At 36.2% G+C, this 24,441-nt stretch overlaps 1 protein-coding gene across 5 annotated transcripts in view; it reads left to right on the top strand.

Annotated features, from left to right (window-relative positions):
* KCNQ1 (potassium voltage-gated channel subfamily Q member 1) overlaps positions 1–24,441 on the top strand; it is a 342,658-nt gene that overhangs the window by 84,773 nt on the left and 233,444 nt on the right. For 3 of the 5 annotated variants that reach the window (XR_014693723.1, XM_084521544.1, XM_084521541.1), the window contains exons 5-13: positions 176–272; positions 928–1,068; positions 10,820–10,930; positions 13,423–13,518; positions 15,821–15,943; positions 16,928–17,069; positions 18,389–18,415; positions 20,494–20,559; positions 22,789–22,909. Coding sequence is in view for 4 of the 5 variants with exons in the window: in XM_084521544.1 (XP_084377670.1) it covers positions 176–272; positions 928–1,068; positions 10,820–10,930; positions 13,423–13,518; positions 15,821–15,943; positions 16,928–17,069; positions 18,389–18,415; positions 20,494–20,559; positions 22,789–22,909 (924 nt within the window). In the remaining variant the exon portion in view is untranslated. The remainder of the gene's footprint in view (positions 1–175; positions 273–927; positions 1,069–10,819; positions 10,931–13,422; positions 13,519–15,820; positions 15,944–16,927; positions 17,070–18,388; positions 18,416–20,493; positions 20,560–22,788; positions 22,910–24,441) is intronic. The other 2 variants (XM_084521542.1, XM_084521543.1) reach the window with 2 other exon arrangements.

The following is a 24,441-nucleotide window of genomic DNA, read 5'->3' on the forward strand; positions in this document are numbered from 1 at the left end:
CAAATGATGAAAGATGAGTAAATGGAGTGAGAAGAGACAAGCTGCTGGGTCTACCATAAAATACTATGCATTTCCCTCAAAATGGTCCTTTAGAAGACACAGACTTGCCCTCTCCACCTCTTTTATTTCCTCTTGTATTCTTAGCCTCTTTATTAATTTAAAAATTGTGTTCCAGGGGCATCCGTTTCCTGCAGATTTTACGAATGCTGCATGTTGACCGTCAGGGTGGTACATGGAGGCTTCTGGGATCAGTTGTGTTCATACACAGACAAGTAAGTTTGAGTACTCAAAAAATGGCATAATAATCGATGCAATTTATTTAACAGTAATTTAAGTCCTTATATTCAGAACAGTGTGTTTGCAGACATGTTGATGATGTCAAATATATTTAATGTGGAAACAGGTAGTCATTTATTTTACCCAAGTATGGTTGTTCTGCCCTGTTCAGGGGACAAAAAGTTCCTAAAAGATCAAAAATGTTCACCTGCACTTTGCCAAACTTTTGACTTGTTGTTGGATTTAACCACAAGAATGAGACTTCTAAAAGGGAATCTGAACATTCCTAAAAAGTATGTGTATTTTTCCAAAGTTGTTTTGAATATGGCAGCGTTTGAAAAGTTTATCCAATGGATTTTTGATGACCAAAAACTTCATGTTGCAAGTCACACTTGCAAGTGAGAAATGCATGGTTGTATTAAATTCTGTATCTGAAACGTGTATGCTGGAACAAGTCAATAGCTACTGTGTAAATTCTTTCACTACTGAACTCACTGGATGCTAACTTGCACAGCCAACAGTTGGCATCAGTGTTTATTAATTGCTGAAATTACATTCTTCTGTTGCAGGTATCTTTTAAAAAATGTTAGTGATAGATAACTTTTATGTCTCAGCAATATTGTAATGCTGTTATTTTGATCCTGTTTGCAGGAACTGATAACTACACTCTACATTGGATTTCTGGGCCTGATTTTTTCCTCTTATTTTGTGTACCTGGCTGAAAAAGATGCTGTAAATGATTCTGGAGAAACAGAGTTTGGCAGCTATGCAGATGCCCTGTGGTGGGGTGTGGTAAGTATGGAAATTCACATGTACTGAAAATAGTTAACACCCTCAGTTATGGAGTGTAGTTCAAGCAGGCATGGAGTAAGAACAGCACTTTGAAATGTCCTTTTATTGCTATGGTAAAGGTTCTGGTTTTGTAATTCTGGAAAACTAAGAAAATAGTATAGAAGATGAGTGGTTTTATTTGATGTTTATAGTCTTTTGTGATTCAAAGCAATCAAGTACAGATACAGAAATATCTATTCTTATTTCTTTAAATTGTCTTCCCTCCAGTTATAGTGATTTACTTATTGCTACTTTTTTGATGGTAGGGTTCAACCTTCTAATACGGTAAGTCTTGCTAAATCAGGGCTATCTTTTTTTTTGTGTTAACAATTATTTATGATTTGCAATTCAGCATGACTAATTCCAGAACAAGGAGTATCTAAGATACTTAAATCAAGACTGTTTTAAAGTGATTATATTGCTTTGGAACCAACTCGGTATACTTCTGTGGCGTTTCTCTGTGCTATGTTGACATATCACTATTATTTCAGTAAGTGTTTTAATTTTGTTGCTTCTGCTAGTAACAATTACCTCCTTTCTTCTCTCGCACGATATGCAAATGTTAGATTGACTGCTTTGTTCTGGGATTTCCCATCTGTAATCGTTTCCCTTTCCTCATCCTCTTAAGGTTCAGAGCAAGGTATCTTTTTGTAAGCTGTTTTTCCTTATCATTAGCATTCAAGCAATGGCTTGTTTTCATCTGTTATAACTGCATGTAGCTTAATAAAATGAACTGTCATCATTAAGTGCTACAGATGCATATACATACATAAAGATGCTAAAATGCATCAGCATCACTAATAATTCCATGCTTGCATTTTCAAAACATGCTGATCTTCTTAAGTCTTCTTTGGCTGTTTTAAATCAAAATCAACTGATTTATTTGATTAAAAATGAGACTACTGTGTCTCATGTACAAGTACAGGACTAGTACCTCTGTTTCACCAATAGAACATACCTTCTTGAGAAATATTTTTGATAAACCTCTGCATGTGTATGCTTATATTGTTTTCTCTTTACAAACAGTACCACACGCTATTTCAGGAAGGGAAGATCTATTCGTAAGCGAGTCTATTGCAGGTCTCCTGGTGCTGAAATTCATATACAGCATTGTATGAATCCGATGTTTTGTGTAGGTTGCTACTAAGATCTGCTGCAGAATTCTGTTTGTTCTCTTTCTATCTGCTGTGATAAAGTACAGCCCCTTTTAGGATCAGAAAACTTAATTTGTAGCACAAGGAAGCAGTTAATGACAAGTAGCTTCTTCAAAGCTTTCATGTCATCACGGTGTTTTCATTTTTCAGTACAGGGGACAGCTGACTCAGTAATTAACAGCGGCAGATGTAGCTGCATTTAAAAACACATGCTGTCATTGGTGTTAGCATTAAAAATTGAATATGTGACAGACCAGATTGGCTTACAGAAAATACAGTAAAGCCTTCCATAAAAGCAATGAGATCAGTCAGGATATTGAAATATTCTCCTTTCAGGGAATTGCTGCTCAATAGGTGTGCCAATTATTTTGTCTTTCTAGTTACAATCAACTAAATCAGTTAACAGATTTAACTATGGTCATATTTTTCCTCTGTTATAATTTATTATATTTCAGGATGCCATTTGGACTGTGGTATTGTACTCAGTGTGTCCCTAAAGTAACTTGTTTAGGATTAAAAGTAAAATTTAGTGTCCCTTTTCTGCTCTAAATGTGGATGCTATACTTCTGCTAACTGCTGAAAGGATTTAGCAAAACAAAGCTGAAATGAATTCCGTTCCATCCATTTTTGGTGTTTTGGTACCATAGTAGTCTTCATGCTTTCTTTTAGGGAAAAGCCCTACTAAGGTTATGTCAGTATCAGGGAGGTCAATGAGTGTCAGAATGCTTCCTAATGAGGGTCTCAAACTCATTAAAAAATAAAAAGAACCTTGAACTGTTCTTATAAGTTTCTATTATGTTTTAGTCAAAATTTTCAGAATGGCTTAAGGATCACAAATTTTACTCACTGAAAACCTGTCTCCATCTGTTTTGAACTGGTTATGCAGAAGGTAATTCTCAATTCCTGTCTCAAAGGTCTCCGCAGATGCATGATCTCTGGCATATAGCTGATCTCACTTCTCAAAAAGTGCCCCAGTACTGACTTACCTTAGGTCGCAGAGAACACTTCTAAGGAAAAAGTACTCGATACTTTTTTCACGCCCCACTTTTTTTTTTTTTTTTTTTTTTTTTCTCTACAACATTGTACTTTTTTTCAGTTGTCTCAGTGTATGCCTACCCTTCTAAAAATTGGCAATGGAATATGTGGCATAGCATAACGTGGATCATTTAAAAGGTCTGTGTTACCACAACTAAACCGCATCTGGAACTGGGTACTTTTCTATTGCTTTGCTTTGCTGACTATAGGCATACCCATAGGGTGCATAACTTTTAATTAAATGTTCTTCATTGTTGTTATTTATAAATATATATTGCTGTTCCATTTCCATATGTTAAATGGCCTCCTGGGCTTTGAGTTTCCTTGAGTACTCCAGGCTGTAGCTATTAGCTAGTTTGTGGGCTTCTTGGAGAAACCTGAGGTTACCTTGTGGCATGGAGTGAAGATTTGTCCGTATTACTGTCGCTTTTAAATGCAGAACATGTTGCATAAAAAATTCTGCCAATGGCTGCCTGTCTGTATGTCTTTTAAAAGACAAGGATATTATTTGCAAATAAAGTACAAGTAACATGATCCATCTTTCAACTACCTTGTGCAAGTATTCAAATTTACTCTGGTTATGTTGTCCTTCCTGTCCAGGCTTACAGTTTTTAAGACCTACTGTAGGTTCTGGACAATAAAAACAAGAATTAAAAAAAAAAATAAAAAATGCCTTTACCTAGATTGTCAAAGATGATCTCCAACAGGAAGTGTTATTAGCTCATTGTCTCCATTATTTATTTATTTATTTATTTATTTATTTATTTTCTTTCTCTCTTGAGCATTAATTCTGTCACGCCTCAGGCAGATGGAGCAGAGCTCTCCTTTTGGTATCCATTATGTGATACACAATTTCCAACCTTCACATCTGAACAAACATCCTTCAGGAAAACCATTATGTGGATTGTGCTAACGGCGTCTTTGATCATGAGCGCTACTTGCAACAAGCGATTATTGAATATAGCCGTGCGTGGATGTTGCACTATGCCCATTCATTTGGACTGGATTGAGCCCTAGGCTTGCAAGTATGAGCTTTAGTTAAAGAGTTTCTTGTTCCTTTAATACAGAGATATGTGCTTTCTCACCAAGGACTGAATTCAACAAAACATTGACAAGTTTGCTTGCTTCTAAGCATACGTAAAACCCTGTTCCTGTTTAAAAGTCTATCAACGTGTTCTTAATTTAAATTGAAAATCAAAATTGTTCAAAAGCTATGCTGAAAAGTTGCAGAAAATGCCACTTGAAATTAAGCATGCGTTGTAAGAACAAGTTTAATTTATAATAATTGAACATAAATATTAAAAAGTTGACACATAAAGGAGGGGAGGGTGTTAGAACCTTCTCCACGCAATTAAAAAAAAAAAAAGCTGTTGAGTATTGCACAGTGACTTGAATGTTGGACAGAAAGAGACACTTCAATTTTATCCTTTGTGTGCTTTGCGAGTCAAGAACACCAACTATAATAGGCCTATTATATTCTTTTTCTTCTATTATTTGGGTTGAAGTGGTGGTGTTTATGTAGAATTTGTGGAATTCTTCTCATCACTGAGCTTTAATTGCTCCATGAGCAATTCCAAATACATTTTGTTCTAAATTAATAAAGATCTGTGGGGTAGATGTGGATCTCTTAAACTTCTTACTTGCAAAGTTTAGATGTAGATATTCTTACAGATAAAGAATGCTCTCAAAACACTTTTTCTTAATTCCCAAAGTCTTAAGTCTCTATTAAATGTACCAAGGAGCTAGAACACAAAAAATCCTTCTGTAAGAATCCAAAAAGTTTGAAGAGAAGTATCTTCTATTTGATGGAAAAAAAAGTAAATTATTTCTTGGAAAAAATGGGGAAAAAATTTTGAAAAAATAATATAAATAAGGAATTTAGCTTTCAGTTAAAGCTCAAAAACCAGTACAGAATGTGGTCCTGTTGAAATGAGTCTCTAGGAGGCTGAAATTAAGTTGGCTATGGTTTCTTCTCTCATGGCTAGAAATATACTCACAGGAAAGCATTTGGAAAGTTCCCTTTGAAAACATTTGGCTATCTCGAATATGCTTTAAGTGTTCTTGTTGTACTTAAATAATGCTCATTATTTTTCTTATACTTACTGTGTTTTGTGAGGTATAATAATAATAGTACCCACAGAGAGTGGAAAAAAACTGTGGAGTTTCCACAAACAGTTCGGAGCTTGCAGTCAGATTGTGTGCGTACATCAATAACTTTCCCCAGCACATCCTTTGATATCATGGCTGAGACGTCTTGCTGCTTTGTTTTCTGAAGCTTTTTGTGTAGAAACAGTCTCTTGTGCAAGCTCTGGCTGACAGAAACCCTTTACTGTAGATCAGAAGTATGTACGCTCAAGCAGGTGAGGGCAAATCCTGTAAGCAGAGCTGGCTGTTCACTTTGCACGCTGACTGCTGGTGGCCAGCAGACCTCCTGCGATTCCCCCTTCATCTGATGAGTGAGCAGAGGGGGGCTGGCATTCTGCGGCATCCCACAGAAAGGGAATGGGTTATCACCATACTGTAAAATCTAAACAACTGGCAGTGGATTATCAGGGTAGGATGCAACTGTCAGGCTAGGATAGAAAGCTGGTGGATCTCCTATGAGTTTTACTGCTTGTGTGTGTAACTATAGGTTTACTACTGTGTTCAAGTCTAAAATTGTCCATTAATTCCAAGTGAAAACCATCAAAATGCTTTTGTAATGTGTTGTCACAGTATAATTATCTTCTGTAAATAATTTTGATGTGCAAATAACAATCTTCCTTGGAGGTTTTAATTCTTTTTACTAGATCGTTTTCCTACTTTAGTTACCTTTGTGATGAGGTAAGTAGCAATTGTAGGGGGAAGTAGAATAAAAAGTTCAGATAAGCTCTGACTATTCACTAATAATGAACAATCCTCTTTGTTTTGATGCAATAAAGTTGGTCCTATATCTCATCGTCCTTGAGAACTGCTGCCAGGGTGATTGGGATGAATAGCCTATTTTACAAGAGGGAGTGGAAACAGCTTTTTTTTGTGGGGCACAACACTGAGAATGGGATTCAGCAGCATTTGGAGCATGCAGTGTCACAGGTGTGTGTACTGCAGGAGCTGGGCAACAGAAGTGTGTAGGGGAATAAACTGAGATCATGAAACAGTGCAACAAAAAAACGTGGTTGGAAACCCAGCTTTCAGAAATGAAGACAGGAACTTACCAGAATGTCTGTCGCTGTCAAAACTTGTTCCAGGTTCTGTTCCAGAACCTGCCAATAGGGACTGTGTGTGTGTGGGGGGGAAGGCTAATTAATTTCTGAAGGGGGCTGTATTTTCAGGAGTTAGTGAATGAAATGGCATAATATGCCTGACTTGACCTAGCCTGAAACTAAGAATACTAACCAGAGGAGGAAAAAAAAAAATCTTTTATTCTTACTAAGTTGGTTAAAGTTATAGGCTTTTTTTTTTTTTTTCTTTTTTTCATAGAAGTGATTTTGCAAATTTTAGGTGAGTTTAACTAACTTTTCCCAATAAGATCTCACAAGTGGAGATGTTTATTTTGGGCCACCATTTGGTTAGGAGTCTTAGAGTGGCCAGTAGATTTAGAGCTGATTTTGATGGCTGAAAATGCCACCTTTAGGGGGTATTGGACTAGGCTCCTCAAGTGATGGCTGGGCAGCACTGAAGGTCTGTTACTTCAGAGATGTGACACTGCAGTTAGTATGTTCTGTTGTGTTTGCCCTTGAGTGTGTAGTTCCATTTCATTTCATATCCTAAGTTATTGAAGTCTTTCAGTGTCCTTCAGATGTGGTTGTGTCTCACTTACGTATTTCAACCACATCAAAAAAGGTGGCATGAGCCTGAAACAATAACTGTATGAAAAAGACTTTGAAATTTCAAGAAGAAAAAGAATCCAAACCTTCCCTTTAAATATTTGTAGCAGTGTTGACCAGGAAGTCCTTTCTTCAGTTTTAGATTAGTTTTAAAACTGATGTTTCTAAGTGGTTGCCCTGTAGCACATGTTTTTTTAACTCATTCATCTGAAGGATATAACTTGAATATTCCAGGGCTCTGCGATGTACATAGAGTTGATGCGCAGCAGCCAGTGAAATTTTTGTTGTGTGAATCAATTCTTATCTCTAACATCCTTGGATATATAAAGAAGAAAAATATTGTCATTTGGAAAAGATTTCAAAACACTGAAAGATCACTAGGTTGTTTTTTGTTTGTTTTTTAAGCTTCATACAGATCATACACTTCATACTAAAATAAGAGCATATGTATCTAATCTGTTTACACTTGTGCTGCCTGGATTTCAGAAACCTGAAAAGAATCTACTTGATATTCAACTTGCATGAATGCAGTTGACTAAAGATGTCAAGCAGTAGAAAGGTTCTTATGTGATCATTACGGGAGAGCATTTAAACCATTTACTGTATCTCAGTTGCAAAGAAGTCAGGGAACCTGTCAGTGTTTCTGATGTGTCTCTGGATGTTCTTGTACTGCTTGATTTAATCAAGATGAGTATTCAAGTGGGTCAGAAAATTCTCAGTGGTATTTGGTATGCAAAAGAATACCTACTGCAATTAATTTTGAGGTTTCAGTGCTACAAACTTAGAAACAAAGTAGCTAAGGTATTCTCTGTAAGGTGACTTTCCCTCATTTGCTTTAGTGCTCAGCTTTTTTAATCTTTTAGTTTGTATTTGCTCCTCAGTCCTGTGGTGTCTGCCTCTGGGTCATGCGCTCCTGTATCCTGTAGCTAACTACCTAAATTGTCACAAAGTACTCAGTATTTCATCAACAGAGCATCATTACACACCTGATTGTTTGTACTTATTTTATCCAGATAGCTTTGAATAAAATCCCTATTCAGTGCTAACAGGCATTGTTATTATTGTTGCTGTCTAGATTTTTTTTTTTGCTTCAAATTTCTTCCTTTAGACTATTGATGCATATGTAATGGAAACAGGATTAATTGTAACACCAAAGCCTGTGGTGATGTACATCAGATCAAAGTTCTGAAATAGTCAATGGATGAATATGATTTTGCTCCTAATTAAAACAATTAGTTTTCCATGCTGCTTTGCAATGAAAATTTAATGTGTGAGCTCTTGTATCAATTTAGTTTCATTATGCCAATGTATTTGCCATGCTAGAGCAGAAGTTGAGTCATTATTTCCATTTTAAGATCCTATTTTACAACTGCAAAATTAGTATTGTACTCTTCAGGGGGTTATAAATTGACTATAAAAAATCATTTGGGGTGGAAATTTGGTATATATGGTTTCAACAACATATATCTTGGTGAAAAAGAAAATATAATTTTGGAATACAATGCATTTGTAGATGGATTAGAGTTATGAGTGTAGAAAAAAAAAAATAACTTAAACACACATTGTGACTTGCAACCCAATTTCCAAAATGTTTTTAAAAATATACCCCCCAAAAAAACACACAATTTTATTTCTGTCATTGATGCTTCATATTCTATCCTTCTATTCAGAAGGGATAGGCGGGGATGGTAGAGGGGGAAGAGAAGGTAAATGCTCTGAATTTTGTATGAATTCTTCTTCTGTTATAGTTTTGTGTGAATGCTTCTGTTATACTCTTGTCAGCTTAAAAGCACCTTTTTTTTTCTTTTTTTTTTTTTAATTCTAGTTGATGTATGTATTTAAAAATAGCATTACAACTGTAACGCAGAATGGTTGATAAAACTTCCATCATGTGGATTTGTAAAGTTTTTTAAAAGCTGAGGCATAAAACAGTGGCTTGTCTCAATCTTTTATGGAAGAAGGTGTCGGAGGCCATTGTATTTGCTAGAATTAATTCGTATTTTTTCCATACCATATTTTATTAGTAGAAAATTGTAATTAGAGTTTAAGATTTCTTTTAAACTGACCATCCCTTCAGTTCCTCATCAGGCCCTGAATTTAGGTGGTATTTCAACAAGAATATAAAGAATATAGGCAAAGGTTTTTTAAAGTTAATTTGTTCTTAACTTACCTTACTGATTCTTAAAACACTTCTGTATAATAGGAACCAAATTTGGAACTAAGCCACAGTTTAAGAACTTAAATTAATATGAAATGATAATACTTGAATGTTTCCAGTATAAGTAATTTGAAATAAACTTGTAATACCACCACCTCCAACAGCCAGAGCCATTCCTTTACCATGTGTCAAACAGACACAGAATGATTAATTGCTCAGAAGGTGGACAGTGAGAATGCATGGCTTGCTTCATGCATTTCTGAGGTGGGAAGTAAACCTACAATATTTCCCTGTGGTCTCTTATCTTTTAATAGCAATGGATGATTATTAATACGGCAGATGGCAACATTTTTCCTGGACCACTTGTCATGCCCTTCCACTTCCCCAAACCCAAGCTCTCCATCACTTCACCCATTAACAAACATCTTGCTTCTATAAACGTGCCCTTCCCTTCTCTACACTGTTGATGCTGCCCTGGGTGGTAGCTGCCTTTCTGCAGTTGCAGGGGAGGGCACACTGAGGCAGACAGGTGAGCAGCTGCAGGGCTCAGAAGTGGGTGGCACTTGTGTGTTACTCTCTGGGGCCAACGTCCTCTGCGTCCTGGGCAGCTGATGCCCACACTGTCAGAAGTCTGAAAAGCCAGCAGCTGAGGCGTGCTTCAACTGCTTGAGAGTTTCATGTGCTTCACGTGGTCTGATTTGGTTAGCTTTTTTCAAAGTCACAGATAAAAATCTCTCTAATTTCCAAATTCAGGAATAGCTTGTGACATAGGTGAATTTAAATTGCTCTCAGATGCCAAATTTATCCCTTCTGCTTGCAACAAATCCATTCCTTCCTTGAGCTCCTGCAAATAATGACTTATTAAGCCTTGTTATGCTATGTCACCACAGTGGTAATCTTTACTTCAGTGAAACCCAAACTCAACAGATGTTTCCTGTATGCATGCATTAAATTATCTGTTCTTGCTCTTGATGTTCTATGGAAGTTAGTGATTCATTAGATTGTTTTAAGGAGCTGTTGCTGTATGGAAATTTTTCTGCTTCTCTTGCTATTTATACCAACATTATTCTGTAGAATACTTCATGTCTGACCCCATTCATATTCCATAGTTACAGTATACATAGTCTTTCTTTGTAACAGCCCTGAAATTCTTCAGCAAACATCCGCTGCCCATAAAGAAAATCAGCAATTCAGAGTCGTTGGCAGCCTCTCCCTAAGGAAAGGGTCTGACATGGGCAGGCAGCCCACATCCCAGTAACTTCATATACAGTAAAGCTGTCTCAGCCATGAAGACTTAAATTAATGGTATTACTTTACAAGATTTTAAATACGTATTTTATTGTAATTCAATTTCCTGTGCCTCTTTTGTTCTGTTATAGGTGGGGAAGCAAACCCAGAGAGAACTGCCTCAATATAGCACAGATTGTCATTGGGAGAGCTAGGAATGAGGCTCAAGTTTCTTTAAAATAATTTATTTAATTTTTATTGCTTTAAGGAAAAACAACCCCAAACTGCCACGCTAATACTTTCTGTAATGCTCTAAGTATTTTTCTTTACAGGTGACAGTTACAACTATTGGCTACGGGGATAAAGTGCCTCAGACCTGGATTGGAAAGACCATTGCATCTTGTTTTTCAGTGTTTGCAATTTCGTTTTTTGCACTACCTGCGGTAGGTTATTTTGTGCTTTTGCTGGCAATTTTCTGTTGACCCACTATTCGTCAGAGGAAACTTTCTGTTATTGATCCTTTAAACCTCAGAAGCTAAAAAGTTTCTTTGGGTAGTTTAAAAAAAAAAAAAAAAAGAGGGGGTACATAAATATGCAGTTTTTATTACATACAATGCTAGTTTTTTTTATACATTTGAGAAGGGGATGTTTAAACCAAAACACTTTTTCTGCCTATCCAAGAAGTGCAAAGGAAGTATTTCTCATGCTACATATTTCTGGACTCAGTGATTTAGTGATGTTTTGGCTTCTTATAGCATTCACTCATAGTTTACTCAACTGATTAAGTCCAAGGTGAACTGTGAGGTTCTCATACACACCCTTCCTCTGGCAAAGCTGCAGAAAAGGTGTCACTGGCAGAGGCAACAGTAAGCAGTCAGGGACAGTTACGTTGGCAGCTGATGCAGTTTGCCAAGTTAACATCTGTCTGTAGCCAGAATCTCATTTTCAAAAGTGATTTAGGGTTGAGATTTCAAGGGTTTTGGCTCTTTGTTTGCACTGAAGATAGCTTCCTAAGTACTCCCTAACAAGAAACAAGGCACCTGAGTATTAAGAGTAAATTCAAAATCAGTGAAACATGGGCTGTGATTTGAAAGCCCCAAAATGTTCAGTGCAAAGAGTAGCTAAGGGTATTGTTTTCACAAATTTAGCGATACTTGTGAGTTGTTCTGTTAAAATGTTTGTGTGACCTGAATCATGCTGTCAGAAATTTTGTGCAAGCTTGTGTGAAAGGGATGAGGAAGTCTAGATCTATACAGAATGCTCCCTACTGTCAAAATCTTGCTAGCTTCATTTTCAGCAACCTTCAGTAAACTTCAGTGACACAGTTTTGCCAGCATAGTATAGCTATAGCAGGGAAGTGATGGGGACAGAATGGATATAAATAATACTTTTATGCCAGGACCTCCACAAAAACTCTTCATGACATGCAAGAGCAGCTATTAAAACTCCAATTGCTTTTTAAAATTAGCCACTCTGTAAAAGCTGTAGTGCTTTTGAGTGTAAATTTTTAGACTCTCCAACATCAGTTAGCCATTGAAAGTATATTCTTTCTTCCCTCCTCACTCTGACCTTTCATGTTTGTTCCTTGTTTAGAGGGGAGATTTAGTAAATGAAATGATCTGCAAGAAAAATGCCAAAGCTGCTTTTTTTTTGGATTAGTGTTTTTTTTTCTCAGACTTGAATGCCAGCAAAGATGTTCTATAAATACTTGTACAGCAGCCTCACCTTCACAGCACTGCTTTTATGTTTACCTGTCAGTTTTTCCTAACTGTAGAAATAAAAGAACACCCTCCACCTTTATCACTGTGATTCTATTACTGAGTTAAGCTATTTCTCTGAGTTGGCCCTAAGGGGAAACGTAGATTTTGAAGCTCTAGTGGTAAATAGTTGATACGTAGTAGCTATTGCATACATCTTACTCCCATTTTAAGCAGATGAGCGGGCTAAGATCACAGACAGAAGTAATTGTGGCTAAACAAAACTGTTTTGGGTTCATGGTCCTGCAACGATTCTGCATTTTCCAAATAAATGATGTTTGATCATTGTTAACTCTTTGATCTTTGCTCAATGATTGTAATAGGAAGGGTCTTTCCTGTTTCTTTCAAAATACCAGATGATTAATACATTTCTTAGAGGTTGAGCCAAGATCACTGGCTGCCCTGACACTTTGACTACCATATGTAGAAAATGAATTATGATTTTTTGAGTAGGTGTAGTCGTGTAAGTTGATTTATAGAAGATGTGTTCTTATCGTTGTGTTACTAAAGCCTTTGTTAAATATGTCTGTAGCTATGCACACGACTATATAAATGACTTGCTCTATATGTAATTATGGACTTAAGTTACATTACATTTGGAAGTTGTTTTGGTCGTACACCATTCAGTGTCATTAGTCCATGCCCCTTGTCGTGAGAATTGACTAGATGGCCTCTTGCTGAACTCACCACAATCCTGACTGTGTTGTAATGGTCCTTTTCCTCTTCCTCGTCCTCCCGTCCCTGCATGGGTTAACATATGGAAATAGGAATTGTCATGCTACAGTTTAAAAAGCATTATTTCTCATAAAAATGAAGTTAAGCACATCAGGTTAATATTTTTCCCTGCTCTGTCGTTCCCTTGCACAAGCATTTATGAGACTTCTGGAGGGTATGAAATATCATTTCTGCTTGCTTTTTAGTGTTTGAGCCCAGTAGACTTAAATAGGCTTTGGATCAGGGCACAACAGCATTCATAGTTTGTTTCAACAAGTAATACTAACTGAGTCTAAAAACTTAACAGTATTAAGTCATTTCCTCTAAGTAATTAGTTGGGTTTTATGATGCTGAATGGGAGTTTATTAATACAACATAATTTGGCAAGCTTATGCGTGCTTTCTTTTCCTCCTTTACAAAAAATAAAAAAAAATAAGAAATCCGTGTTTTCTTTCTTACCACAGGGAATTCTTGGTTCAGGCTTTGCCCTAAAGGTACAGCAGAAACAAAGACAGAAGCATTTCAACCGTCAGATTCCAGCTGCTGCCTCTCTCATACAGGTACCGAGTTCTTGCATTTTGCATACTATCATTTCTCTCCATTTGTAATTTCCTCAAAATTTTGCAGTATTTTTGGGCCTAATTCACATTAAAAAAAAAAAAAAAAAAAGTATAGGAGTTGCAGATGCAAGTCTCTTAAACAGATTTGGAAATCCCACCTGCAATGTAAACCAATGAGCAAAAACTTCATTCCCAAATCAATGCCAATTCTTTTCTTCAGCTCTTTAAAATGAAAACTGAAGGCTATCCTGTGGTTATTGGATAATTTACCTGTGGAAAATATTATGAAATGCTATGCTTGCAATAGTGAAAAACAGAGAAGAAGCTTCATGTGAAATTGTATTTACAATGAGCAATTTATTTTTTTAAAAACACAAATGTCAAATATGCTTCGTTTTCCTTGGTACAAATACGTGTACATTCTTAAAAATCCCAGTTTTAGGAGAATTAAGTCAGCATCTTAAATAGGAACCATCTTGTCTGCAATTTTCAGTGCCATTGTAAGTGACTGGCAAACATGGAGATTCTGCAAAATCAGTCTTTCCATGTTGGATAACAAACAGGCAGAAAAATTTGATCCTCTCAGTTAAAAGTATGGTTACAGATCTGTGTCGGTAAGGTCAAGGAGATTTTATCCTTTATTTCAGCAGAGCCAGCATTTCACTCTGGAGATGTATTAATATTGTTTCATTGCAGGTTTTTTTCCAACTTTTCTCCATCATTCATTTTCTGCACTTAGCTTTAGAATTGCAGGATGAAATTTAAAAAAAAAAAAAAAAAAAAAAAAAAAAAGATGTACACCTATGTACACCTAAGCCATATCATTTTTGCGTTCTCATATGACTTATTTCTCCAGCTTCATGAGTGAATGTGGATTTCCAGGTCAGGCTCTTTATAGAAACAGTAGCTAACTGTAAAGTTTATGCTTGAAACTAAACAGTCCCAGAGTTAATATGAAAAGGGTTTAAATTTAAGGCTCTGGTAATAGCCAGAGATTAGCCAAAAGTCTTCATACTCAGTGTGTTTCATTTGGATTGCATGGTCAGAAAAAGGTATGGTTTTGCAAAGAATGGGTTTTTAGTGTTCCCATCAATCCTTTTAGGAAATCAACCCCAAAATACCAGCGAGTTTGAGATTGCATCTCTAGAATACCATGCTTGGCTCAGTCTGAAATATTGAGGAGTGAAGGGTAGACAATGAGTTGCTGATTACCTGTTATTAATAAGTGACAATTGCAATTTACTAGTGGTTGTAGAGCTCTAGAAGCCCATTTGAATAAGTACTCTACAACTAATTCACAAAAGGATTATTTTTAAACCAAGAAGATTATGAAATGGGTACAAGACGAGGCAACAGCTGAAATTAGTAATGGTTTTTCCTGTATTCTTTCTTGTTTTCTTTTAGAGGCCAATTGTTCTTATTAACCATGAATTACATGGTGATTGTTTAATCCTTTATTTTCCACCTGCTGTCTGATTTTTCTTTATCATTCTGCATTGCTTTGTTTCTTTCATATTGTGTTTTCTGCCCTTTCCCACTTCAGATTTTGTATGTGTACATGTAAATCCATAGGTATGTGTGCTTTTCTGTATTGTGGAAGTGAGGATCTAAAATTTGAATTTAGAGGCTAATTATAAATAATCCTTGATCACATAGTTACATTTTAAGAGAGAATGCAGCAGTGTTTGGTCTAGTTTCCTATCCCTGCTTTTCTTTCTTTTTGTTTTTGAACATAGTACTTTAATCACTAGTTGCCGGGGGAGGTGAAGGATCGCTTTTGATTTTGGGCTCCTGTTTAACTGTTAGTGCTGTACCATCATGTGCTCTCCCACAATCATTTCTTTGTAATAATATAGCCCTACTGACCATATCACAATTGCTTTTTTTTCCTGACAGCACTCTTGTGGAGGTATGGGGGAATGATTTTGGGTTTTTGAGTGGGGGCCTGAAACATGGGATACAATAGGCAAAATGCTGAAAGTCATTTAGGGAAACTGTGGAGGAACAAGAAATTCAACCCCAGTCCTTTGAGCCCAGTCTAGAATTCTATTTTATTATTTGCTGCTAATGCAAATGAAAGTTGCACTTCAAAAGATTGATCTTGTTTTCTGCTTTGCCCAGTTCAGACTTGGTGGTTTCTGTTTACTGAATAAGAATTCTGAACCATGCTGAGTTAATATTTCCATGGGGGAAATCCAAGAACACTTGTAAATAAAAAATGTCTTATGTGCTGACTTGGAAGTATAGGTAGCTACAACTCCAATCACATTAATTGTTCTGTTGCTTACAACTTTTGCCCTAGACTGCGTGGAGATGCTATGCAGCAGAAAACCCAGACTCTTCTACATGGAAAATATACATTCGAAAACCTGCCAGAAATTATCATTTGCTGTCACCCAGTCCAAAACCGAAGAAATCTGTGATGGTATCAGTAACTAACATTTCTTTTTATAGTAGTTTCAAATTTTTAATTTGGATTTAATTTGTTTTATGTTCTAGAGGCTCTTTGTAGTGTTTATTTTACAGAGTATTACTGGGTTTCAAAGTTTCAATTACAAATCAGTTTGGGGATTTTCAGTAACTATAAGTTTAAACTATAGCTTAATTTGCTTCACTTCCTAAGGGTGACTTTTTAATGAATTTGGAAAAGAACAATAATGTACTTAGGCATATCAATCAATAACTCAGTGTTATTTGGAAAAGTATAAGCAAAGGAGGAAAAGAAAACAAGTATTTCCAAACTGGTTAAAAAACAAAAGTCAAGAACAAAAAACACAGCCCTGATGCTTCTGTAAGCTATTGATTTTATGGCTCTTCAAACTTCTGTGGTGAAGACATCTTGTGCCTACGTGTGGCAGTATCTTCATATCCACCAATTCCATAACTGAAGATTTTTTGTTGCTGTTATAATATAGAAAGAACATTTTTTTTTGCCAGAATCTTTATCGAATACTTCATCCTCTCTATTGGAATAGTAAGGCAGGGTAGTTGTGCACTGGAAAGGAGAGGATGTTTTACAAAAATTTCTCTTAGTATCCCAGATCAATCTGAGTTCTGTAGCATTATAGCCATTTGCTCTCTGCTGAAGGTATGATTTATTGTGTCCATTAAATGGTGAAGATATTCTAGAGTAGTTTGATTTATATAAACTGTTGCAGAGCTAGCAGATTTTTTACTTCAGGCAAGGGATTTGCTAATGATGATGTGTGGAATTCTAGCAATTAGACAATTTTGGGAAATGGGGCGCACTCTTGAAGAGAAATGCGCAGTATAGCATAATGAAAGTATTATTGGTCAGGTACTCTTTTAGCTCGTTATAGCTCATTAAGGGCTTCATTATTATTAAAGGCAATGAAGATCCTACTAAATGTGGCTTGGTTTGGTAATTTAATATATGTTTATTTTTTAGGTTAAAAAGAAAAAATTTAAGTTAGACAAGGACAATGGGCCTTCTTCTCCAGATAAGATGCTAACTGTTCCACACATCACTTATGACCATGTGTCTGATGACAGGAAACCTGATTTCAGTTTTGATACATATGAAAATTCTGGTAAGAAATTCTGTTATAAAATGCCAGTTAACTGTGTTGGCAATTTACACATAGGCAGTCTTTAAAATGTAAGAGAGAAAGGACAGAACTAGTTGTTGTCCTTATTTCTGAAGAAAGAATACTTTGCTTTTTGACTTTGCTGGCTTGTCTGGTTAAGTTTCAACTGTTCCTTTAATGAATGTGTACTCAATTATAGACAAACTAAAATTTTGTCATTTCTGTCTGCCAGAAGAGCTACCATCTCTGAGGCTGGTGTTTACAATGCACAGTTTTTCATTTTATTGAAGCTATTAGCTGTTAGCTTTTCCACGTGAAATTTACCCAGGACATGTTACTATTGTGCTTGTACCTCAACCAAAAAGGACTGACATGTCTTGGCCACTCTTAGCATAGTCTGCTATGTGAAACCATCATGTGCTCTTGCCATCTGCTCAGTGGAGTAGGCTGTGAATCAAATTTTGAAAGCAGACATACTTTAAATAAATGTAGATCCATCTGTATTAACTGTCACTGTACAAATAGGTACAGTGCAAGGAAAAAAGAAGGACCATATTTGATAGTCACCTTATTGATGCATTAGTTACAGATGCCTTAGTTATAATGAACTTCCAAAATAACTCTGAGTTTACACTGCTTGTTTTTGGTTGTTTTTTTTGTTTGTATGTTTTTACAAATGCATTTTTACTAGAAGCTTTTATGTATGCCAGTTGTGTTTATTTGTGCTTGCCATTTCTGGCAACAAAAAATAGTGATTTTTTTATTGATTATAGATGCCTTAAGCACTTTTCTCCTAAAGGAAAAAAAAAAATTGGCAGACTGGATTAAATTTAATGACCATTAAAATAAGATTAAAATGTGGGCTGGCACCAGACATATTTTAATTCAGGCAAAAAGTCTCACTTTCCATGTACTCTGTGGCACATTTCTTTAACATTTCTTGTTCTGCGACATCCATGCTTTTCCAGTCTTTCTTGGCTTCTGTTAAGGAATGATTGCAATTTGCATCTGGCAATAGAAATGACCTAACTGTTAGAATGTGGGCAAATAGTAAGTTTACCCTGTGTATCAGGCTTTGAGTACAGATATTTATCTTCAGCACAATCCAGTGAATAATGCTTCAGATGCATTGATTTGCCAAGTCCTACCTTTTATCTCTGAGTTTCTAAAGGACAATGTGATTTGCAGGCAGCCTACTACTGCCACTTCAAAAATCAGCTCTATAGCTTTCATTAAAAGGATTTTCTCTAATTTCTTCTGACACTTACCTTTTTCTTTTTTTATCTGTGTTCTGCTCTCTCTAAACTGTTACAAGTATACAGGACAAACAGGAATGTTAAAATTGCTTGGTAAGTTGAGGAAAATTTTATTTCTGGCATGCCAGCTTATGACAATGTAACATTTTTTGCAGTGCTTTTTATGTGTGTCTAGTGCCATATAGTTTCTAAGAAATCTTTTGCAGCCAAGGAGATCTAGACAGACCCAAGCTTTACATTCTCACACTATAATTGCAATCGCACATACAGTTCCAGGGTAAAGAGAAAAGTGAGCACTCAAAATATTTGTTTATGAGTAGGTTATCACTTGTTGTTTCTTCATAATTGAGAAAAATTGCTAGTGTATGTATAGTTGATAGCAAAAGATAATATAAACTTAATATAAGCTATAATTCATCTAGTAATTAAGTTATATGCTCAGATAACTGAGAAATAATTTCTAAACAAATAGATTGGGATGGGAGAAAAATGTTCAGACTTGACCTCCAAAATTGTGCACTCTGAAGTAGATGCATCTGTTCCTGTAAAAATGCTCTGTAGATATTCATGAACAGATGGGGACCCATAAATTAAATAATTTATTTTACTGTTTGTCTGGATTCTGTGATCACTTAAGCAGTCATGTAGTCCTGTGATGTTTCTAATGTGCTTGTTTAGGCACTTTCTTAACAATTGAGCGTTCCCCAAAGACTCTAGGATTTGAACTAGGTCTAAGCAAAAAAAACCTGTGATTTAGTGAGAGTGCTGCAAGCCACCTGTAAATTTTCTTCACTGCATCCACTGGAGACAGTAGAGGTTCCTTTTCATTAATCAAGTGTAAGGATCCTCAGACTTGGACTTAAACACCTGAAAATACAGGGTTCTGTTTCTCATTTGAACCCACGTGGAACATAGCTGTAATTAAGGTGGTAAAAGAGCACAAACAAAACTTAATCTGCCTGACCCCCCCCTGGCCAGTCCTTAGTTTGCCCGTTTTCCCACTTCCACTTTTCTCCTGTGTTCCAAGGGGTGCATCCCCACTGGGGGTGAGCATGGTAGAACAAGCTCAGGAGAGGAGCAAGAGCCATGAAGCCACCTGTTATACATAAAACAAGAAACTTCTTCATCTTGGGGAAACATCAGAAGAGCTTTGCCAGCCACCATAGTTTCAATTTGCTAGCCAGGCAGAGGAAACTCAGTGGACCTGAGAGTTCACCTAACACTGTTCTGGTAGGGATTCAAAGAAATAGAGAAGAAAGTGCGTATTTGTACTTAGTGTGAATAAAATTATAAACCTCCTTTCTCCTGGCATCATCAGTTTAGTAAGGACTGAAGAGCACGCCTAATGCTGACAGAACACTTGCAAAAATGAGGATTGGGTGTTTTTTCTGATTTTTCTGATTTTTTTTCACTCCAACACATTTATATTTTGAGTTCTTTGTGTTGCATAAGATAAAGTCAACACTTCTGAAGAATATTACTCTGTCCCAGTGTATGAATACACAGGCATTTTTTCAATTAAATAGTTACTAAAATGACAAGGCTATTTAAAAGAACTAAATGTAGTGTTATGTTTTCCTGAGTCTTTCTCAGCATTGACTAATCTTGTTTGCCTGAAACTTTTCCCCAAGAAATTCAGCTTGAGGCAGGCACTTGGCTTAAATGGTTGAACCTGGCAATTATAAGTGCTTTTTATGGGATGTTGGGTAATTTCTACCATCAGTAGCAGACTGAAGTCTGGCCAGGAGCTACCTACACTGTGGACAGTATGAACCAGACCAAGAGGGGTCCATACAAGGTTGTACACTTTGGAAAGGGAAACACTCCAGGGAGCTGTGAAGTCAGGAAGGAGGAGGCAAACATGAGTTTACTTTTCTTCAAAACAGGACTGGCATGTAGGAAGGAATATATTGCAACAACATGGTGAAGAATGTTTTAAGAGGCGCAATGCCTCCCCTAGTGGTGATTTAATATTCTGCTACTATGTAATAGGTAGTGGAAGAGTTTCCCAGAAACTCTCTTTACCAGTACTTTTTTAAAGATGTCAATACATACTGTATTTTAGGTATGTCTGCATCTCCTCAGCTGCCTGTCTGGAACTTTTTTCTATTTTTATTTTTTTTTTCTCCTTCTCCTATCTCTGTTTTATGTGTATCTTTACTATGACTCAGATTGTCAGCGTTCCTGGCCATCCTTTTCCACAGACCAGCAATCTTCCAGCGCTCCTTCTTCTCCAGGTAAAGCTGATAATATTTCATTGCTCCGTCACCTTTGTTAATTACTAAATCCTTCCAATGCTCTGTCTGGAATTGCCTGTCGTGACACAGAAAATTATAGTGCTGGTTTTTAAAGAAAGCATTAGGCATCTCAGTAGAATTTTGAATTTGGAAAGTTTTTCAGGTTGTAAACTGCAAATGTTTAATAATGATTAAAAAAAAAAATCTGCAGAACAGGGTTATTTTTCTAAGTGCATTAATTAAAATTCAGGTTTTCCATGAAAAATGCTGTAAAGTGTTCTAAATTTTTGACTGTCCTTGCAAAAGGGGAAGTGTAAAGTACTTTGTATTGTTAGCTAAATACTCCACTACTGGAAAAGCACCTCTATACATTTCATATTGTATCCAAAATTGTTGTGTTGGTAATACAGAAAACTCGTCACTGATTTCTTATTATTGTGGTTATAATAAATGATAAAAAAAAAAAAAAAAATCTTTTTCTTTTTTAGAACAGGGGTTCTAATGTTAGGGGGAGTGTATTCTCTGCCATTTCAAAGTAGTGCCCAGCATTATCAGTTGGATATTCATACCTGCTACCATAGCTGCTACTGCTAGCCATCAAGTATACAGAAAATAAAGTTTGGGGGAAAATGAATTTATAAAGTGTTTTATTTTATTTATTTATTTTTTTTAGCCCTTTTAACATACTTTTTTTTAAATGCTTTGTTAGAAACAGTCCTCAGGACTCCAATGGCTATGAATTTTTATGTTATCTATATTAGATGGTTAGGAAGTTGTTGGTCAATATTAGAGCTAATAGCTGATCTTTGTACCAGACTGGCAGGGATTACATTAAGCTTTAGTTTCTTCTCCTCTGCTTCACTGTTTTTGCAAGTTCTCAGTGATGTTTTTACCTGGGGTAGCTGAGGTAGTGTATGTTCCTTGGTGCTCTGCTGTAGCTTTGCTTTGAGGCACTCTGTGGAAGGGAGCCCCTCACTGTCATTTGCTTCCCTAGGCCCCTCCTCACCCTGTGCAAGCAGGTCAAATGGAAGTGTTTTGATGTGGTTGCTCATTTATACTGAAGCAGCATTTAAGAATGAGAGAGTAAAGAGTAGAGGGCTGCTCTGGTTACCAGAACAGACAGTGATCTTGGTTATGATCATCTTAGAAAATTTTGAAATAAAAAGGAGGGAGAGAATATGTTTGCCTTTTATTAAGCAGCTTTTCATTTCAGTGCTCCCAGAGAGCTAGTGGGTTGAGGTACAATCTTGATTTCTTGTTACGTGTGAGGAGAACTACTTACTGGAGTGAAATGGTTGCATGTTAAGGAATTTCTACAGAATTTTGCTTACCGTTGTTTTTATTCTCTCTGCACTTTTTTTTTTTTATAGTCAAGTATAAATACAATAGTGGTTTTATATATACAGAAATTTTGTGGCTTCTCTGACAAATGTCAGGACCATGCTCAAAAGAGCACTTAGCATTCTAAATGTTAGTCTGGCAGAATTTAGGAGCCTGAAATTAAAAATAAAATCTATACCACTCTGCCTAATTTCTTGGATGCATGAAAGTGTTGGTGTAAAAGTAACTAAAAACTTACAATATCTGACACTTTGCAAAGTGGCCCTCCCACTTAGGACATCCTCCTCGATTAAATGGACATTTCAACACCTAGCTCGTATCTGGGTTGACAGTTGAGGTATCCCGTGCCAAAGTGTCAGAGGGATTGGGAACCTGTAGACATCTCACCATGAAAATGCCTAGGCTCCCTGGGGGATCTAGGCCTATTTTCTTGATTCTAGTCATAGTAATTACAGACCAGAAGCTGATAATATAAACTAAAACATGAAATAGAGATGAGAAAAAATAAACCGATCTTGTCATCAAAGCACTCAAACACTGCTGCTGTAGGACATACACGTGGCTGATTTCAAAAAAAGTTACTGTACAATAACTTTTATAAGGCATGAAGTTGCCTGTAATATAGATACTCTGAGTTCTAGTCTTTGAGGAGTATGAACAACAAAAAAGGGGAAAAAAATCTTTAAGTCCTAAGAAGCTGAAATGCTTCAAAAAGAATTAGTTTAACTTTTCATGAGCTCTGAGCTATATGCCCGTTTTTTGTAGTAACTTCTGTTTTCAATATTCTGCTAAAATGTACAATATTTTAGAGATCCAAACAAGCAGTAGATCCTCCTTGAAAAAGCCAAATGTTATTGTTTTAACTGTTATCTGCATATTTCCTCACAGTGAAAAAAAGCCCGACGTTTTTAGATGTGAACACAGGACCCTTCATCAGGACCAACAGCTTCGCCGATGAGCTTGACCTGGAGGGTGAAACTCTGTTGACCCCAATAACTCACATCTCACAGTAAGTCAAGGCTATTGAATTGTGCATTAGTTGACTTAGACAAGAGCAGCCAATCCAGGTGGGAGGAGCTGAAATATGGAGCTGATAGGGCTATCTCAGATATTTGCATCAAACTCTTTTACCTTGAAGTTGGTGTATACTGTTCTGAGTGCCAGTAAATCTTTGTGTTGACCTAAAGAAAAGTTCATTTGGCTGTGACACACAGCTTTAGTTTTGAGCTAATGTCTGTGGGCAGCTGGTGGTTGATAGCCTCAGGATTTTCACATGGAGACAATGTGTGGGAGTACTTGCCTGTTGAGAATTATATTAATCCCTCCACCATTTTCCAGAGGAATAACTGTAAAGTGCAAATTTTGAAATACTTACATGAAACACCAGCCTTTCAATTTCAGCAGCACCTTCTCAAATGGTCATATGATGATCTGCATTGGAAGAAAAGATCTGTTTTGGTCTTTATTACTGCTTTGTAGTATATAAAAAAATATCTGAAATAGGCCTTTTTTTATTTTGTGATTTTTTTTTTCATTTTACATTTTCGCCATATCTTTTATGTTAAAATGTTATCTTCGTGTTTTGAGATTATCCTCAAATCCTTAGGAGAATTGAACTACAGCTTCACAAGGAAAAGTGGCTTGAGAATTGCAAAAGATATTATTTGAATGTCTTAAAAATGTCTATCATTAGCTAATTTGAACTACTGACAAATTCCTATTATTTTCCATAGCAAGTGCATGGCAGTGTGTGAAAGATTAAGCTCATTCACCCCTCTAGCAGAGGCATGAGAGAGTCTCTTCCCCTTCTATTCCTAGAAATCCTCGGATTTCTGAAATGAAACCACAGATGAAAATTCTTGGCATACTTAATTTTCTGAGGTACAAAACATGCAGAAATGCCGGCTGCCAATTTTCAGGCCTTCTTTCTATGTGATATAAATAGCGGAGAAGCACAAACATTTTTATAGCCCATATAGAACGGTTTTTGTTTTTGTTTTTGTTTTTTTGTTGTTTGTTTTTTTATAAAATAAAAAAAAAAATGTGGGGAGCCTTTCCTGCCCCCAAGCAGAAGGATGCACGTTTTCAGTTGAATCACCTACATGTATGTACATTTGTAAGAAGAGAATTTAGGAGACTTTTATTCTGAAAAAAATTTCTTAGTGGTACAAGTAGGAGCAGGAAGTCATAAATTTCCTTAAGCCTTAGACAAGAACAACGGAGCAGCAAAACCAGATCTAGAAGTTTCTTTGCACAGCTTTTTTTTTTTTTTTTTTTTTTAATTTTAATTTACTGCAGTATTGCAGGCTTTCTTTAAGAAAAATAAACCTTGGTGCTAGGAGTTTACATTATCGTTTTTGGATTTGAGAAGCATTCAGTTATTTCTCATTGTCACCTTCATTGATACATTTCATAAAGTAAGGTGCTCCATTATTTTTAAGTCAGATTTTGTAACATTTGAGTTGTTTGTTTTTGTTTTTTTTTAAAGTATGGACATTTGTGGGAAACCCTAGGATATATAAATATTGTGTATCAACTGAA

Source organism: Aythya ferina (assembly GCF_964211825.1).
Source record: "Aythya ferina genome assembly, chromosome: 5".
Classification (NCBI taxonomy): Eukaryota; Metazoa; Chordata; class Aves; order Anseriformes; family Anatidae; genus Aythya; species Aythya ferina.